Below are 3,010 nucleotides of genomic sequence, written 5' to 3'. Positions count from 1 at the left end.
GTGATCGTCATAATATTTCTCCTTTTCTTCCACTTTGACTTCGCCGAAACGCGCCTGGTTCCCCCGAGACATCGTTCTACAACTGTAAGGGACCCGGCGGGGAAGGCGGGTGCCACAAGCACAGATTGGTTAACAAGGGCCCTTTCAAGGTTCAAAAAGAAGGCCAAGCACAGGCGCCACCATGAGCAACCGCAGCGCCGTCCGCCGTACCTGTCCACCCTTGACGAACGTCTCATAACGCCGAAGGAAACCAGCAAGACAGAAACACCAAGCGCTGGCCCGCCAAAATATTGTCACGGCGCCGGCTGTAGCGAGCTGGCAGGGCAGCTTCTCTCCTCGGTGACCAAGGCGGTGGGGCCATGTAGCGACTTCTACCGGCACGTGTGCGAAGGCTGGCTGCAGAAGCACCCTCTCGCGCTGGGGCAGGCCGTTATGTCCGAAGCCGAGCTTCATCGTCGCAACCTCGAGCACCTGCTGGTATCCGAGCTCCGCACCGGATCGGACGACGGCTCTCTTAAATGGCCACTGAAGCTCTGGGAAGCGTGTCGGAGAGAAACCGGAGAACGCCGCTCCCACGACGTCTTCAGAAACATTCTCAAGAACCACGGCCTGGACGGATTTCCTTTCCGGAGCGATGTTGCGCTAGACGTCGCCACTAGGGCGGCTCACGTGCTACGGTCTTCTTCAATTGCAGCATTTGTGGATGTCAAGGTGGAGAAGGAAAGGAGCGGTTCAAAAAGTCGCTTGATAATCCAGATAGACCCTCCGGAAACTTTGTTTCGAGGCTTCGTCAAGATGCGCGACGTGCACGACGAGTGGTTCCTCTCTGCTGTCGAACGGCTCACCGGACTGCGCGCACTCCCACAGCTACTCAAGCTAGAACAGGCACTGGTGGCTCTTGCAGGACAGCGAAAAAAGACCAAGAACTACGTTCGAATGTCGGTCTCCCAACTCCAACACTCTCGGCACTGGAACTGGACCGTTTTCCTGTCCACCGTTTTCAAAGGGGTAACAAGGATTCGCAAGGACACTCCGGTCCTTACCAAGGGAGGCTCTTTCCAACGACAGCTGCTCAAGATCTTTGAGGTCTTTGGGACTTCTAACCTACTCAATTACCTAGGATTCAGAATGTACGTTCGCTACGCCCTCTTCCTGAACTTCCAGGACTTTCCAGAAGTTGCGGCTATAGCGGGGTCCCGACTCCCGGGCTGGGCAGACGGAGATTCAAAGAAGGACGCCGCAGACCTTCGCTGTCTGAGGATATTGACGCAACGTATGCCAGAACTTTATGCTTACATTTATTGGAATGCGTTCTTGAGAAACAGACACCAGCTGACCGAATCTATCGAAGGAATGGTAGAGAACGCCATGAACGAGGCGATTCATCACATCGGGCACCTCAATATTACGCCTCAGTTGACCGCCAAATTTAGAAACGACATTTTCAATTTACGAAAACAAATATTTATTCCACAATGGCTCAAACGAACACGGTCCCGCATGGACTTTAGCAAACTCATCTTTGAAAGCGCAGAAGATTCCGAACTCATCTCCTGGAACGAAATACTAGAAGCCCAAAAGGGCAATGCCCTGAGGAGGCTCACCCACGGCAGCTTCAAGACACTCTGGAAAGGGAGCGTCTTCGACGAGGATCCGTGGTGCAGCGTGGACGAGGGCATCATCGTCGTCCCCATCGCCTCTGTGGTGACCAATCAAACCGGAGACGCCTTCCAAGTGCATCACTCGTCCCGTCTCGGCGTTCGCCTGGTAGCTGCAGTGATAGAGCACTTCACTGATATGGCATTCCTGCACAAGTCCAAATTCCCCGCCGTCCACCTCAGGCTGGAACTGCTCGGGAACTGTCTACAGAGGCAGTACTACCGAGACCGTCCCTCTAGCGAAGCCGCGAGCCACGATGATGCCATCTACCTGCTGGCACTTCCAGCGGCTCTGCGCGTGTTTCAGCAGAGCGTCGCCGGCGGAAGCAAGAACTTGCGTCTTCCTGGCGTGCCAGGGTACAATACGGATCAGCTGTTCTTCATCGAGTACGCCCTGGGCCGTTGTGAGGGCTACGATGACGCCTACTTCCACCAAAGGATGCACCACGGAGTCAGGTCCCCCGCACCATTCACCGTGAATGGCCCACTGAGAAACTTCAGACCGTTTGCCGAAGCATTTGGGTGCCGTCGAGGCTCCTATATGAACCCCAGGCGAGTTTGCCATCTATAAGACCACCGTGAAGAGAATTTAGTAAAAATATTCTAAAGCGACGTGTACGTGATGCTTAATTTGTTCACCATATCCTGGGTGTCTCTAGCGTACAACACGTCCCAATAATTGCACGAATGCCCATCGGTGCAAAGCCCCCTTCTATTTCAAAGCGAGCAGGAGCTGCTGGATATATACTCCACATCGAGACGTCGAATATCTATAACATTTTTGATGCCCCTGCCTCACCCAGAGCAGTCAGTCTGTCTCTCTGATTTTCTTTCTTTACCTGAATAAAATAGAATCAATTACAGTGTCGAGCCGGAGTCTCTGGCTTATCGCTGCCGTGCCAGTTTAAAACGCAATAACAAGCAGGCTTGACACCCGCAATGCCGTGAACCAGCTACTCCTGTTACATTATATCTGTCAACTCCGCCACGGCCCCCGCAAACCCCCAATGGATAGATGAACAGAAGAATGAACATAGCTGAAGCCTTCGAATCGGCGGCAGCTTTTACCATCTGTGTTTACTTTGACTAGCACAACTTCTGAAAAGTTCAGATCTCTATGGCGAAATCGCCTATCGGAACCGGGTCCCGCACCTGTCCGCCCAATGAACCGCTGTGCTGCCTGTAGGAATGCTTTCGCATTCCTACACATAAGCTGTGTTAAGTGTGTCTGCCGAATTTTTATTTCTAGTATATATTACCGACCTCCAACTCAACTTATCATTCCACATAAGACTCCTTATGGATGACTGTGTTGTTTATCGTCGCATCACTAACCCGGATGATCAAGCATT

General features: G+C 52.6%; 1 protein-coding gene across 1 annotated transcript; it reads left to right on the top strand.

Moving 5' to 3' along the window:
* The first annotated feature begins 432 nt into the window (after positions 1-432).
* Positions 433-2,229, top strand: LOC8026643 (neprilysin-2-like). Its single transcript, XM_040215718.1, has one exon. The coding sequence runs from the start codon at positions 433-435 to the stop codon at positions 2,227-2,229; it is 1,797 nt and encodes a 598-aa protein (XP_040071652.1).
* The last annotated feature ends 781 nt before the right edge of the window (positions 2,230-3,010 follow it).

The sequence above is a fragment of the Ixodes scapularis genome, unplaced genomic scaffold (genome assembly GCF_016920785.2).
Source record: "Ixodes scapularis isolate PalLabHiFi unplaced genomic scaffold, ASM1692078v2 PGA_scaffold5__190_contigs__length_132052651, whole genome shotgun sequence".
Taxonomy (NCBI): Eukaryota; Metazoa; Arthropoda; class Arachnida; order Ixodida; family Ixodidae; genus Ixodes; species Ixodes scapularis.
The sequence above is the reverse complement of the archived record's forward strand: the minus strand, read 5'-3'. Positions and strand labels throughout refer to the sequence as shown.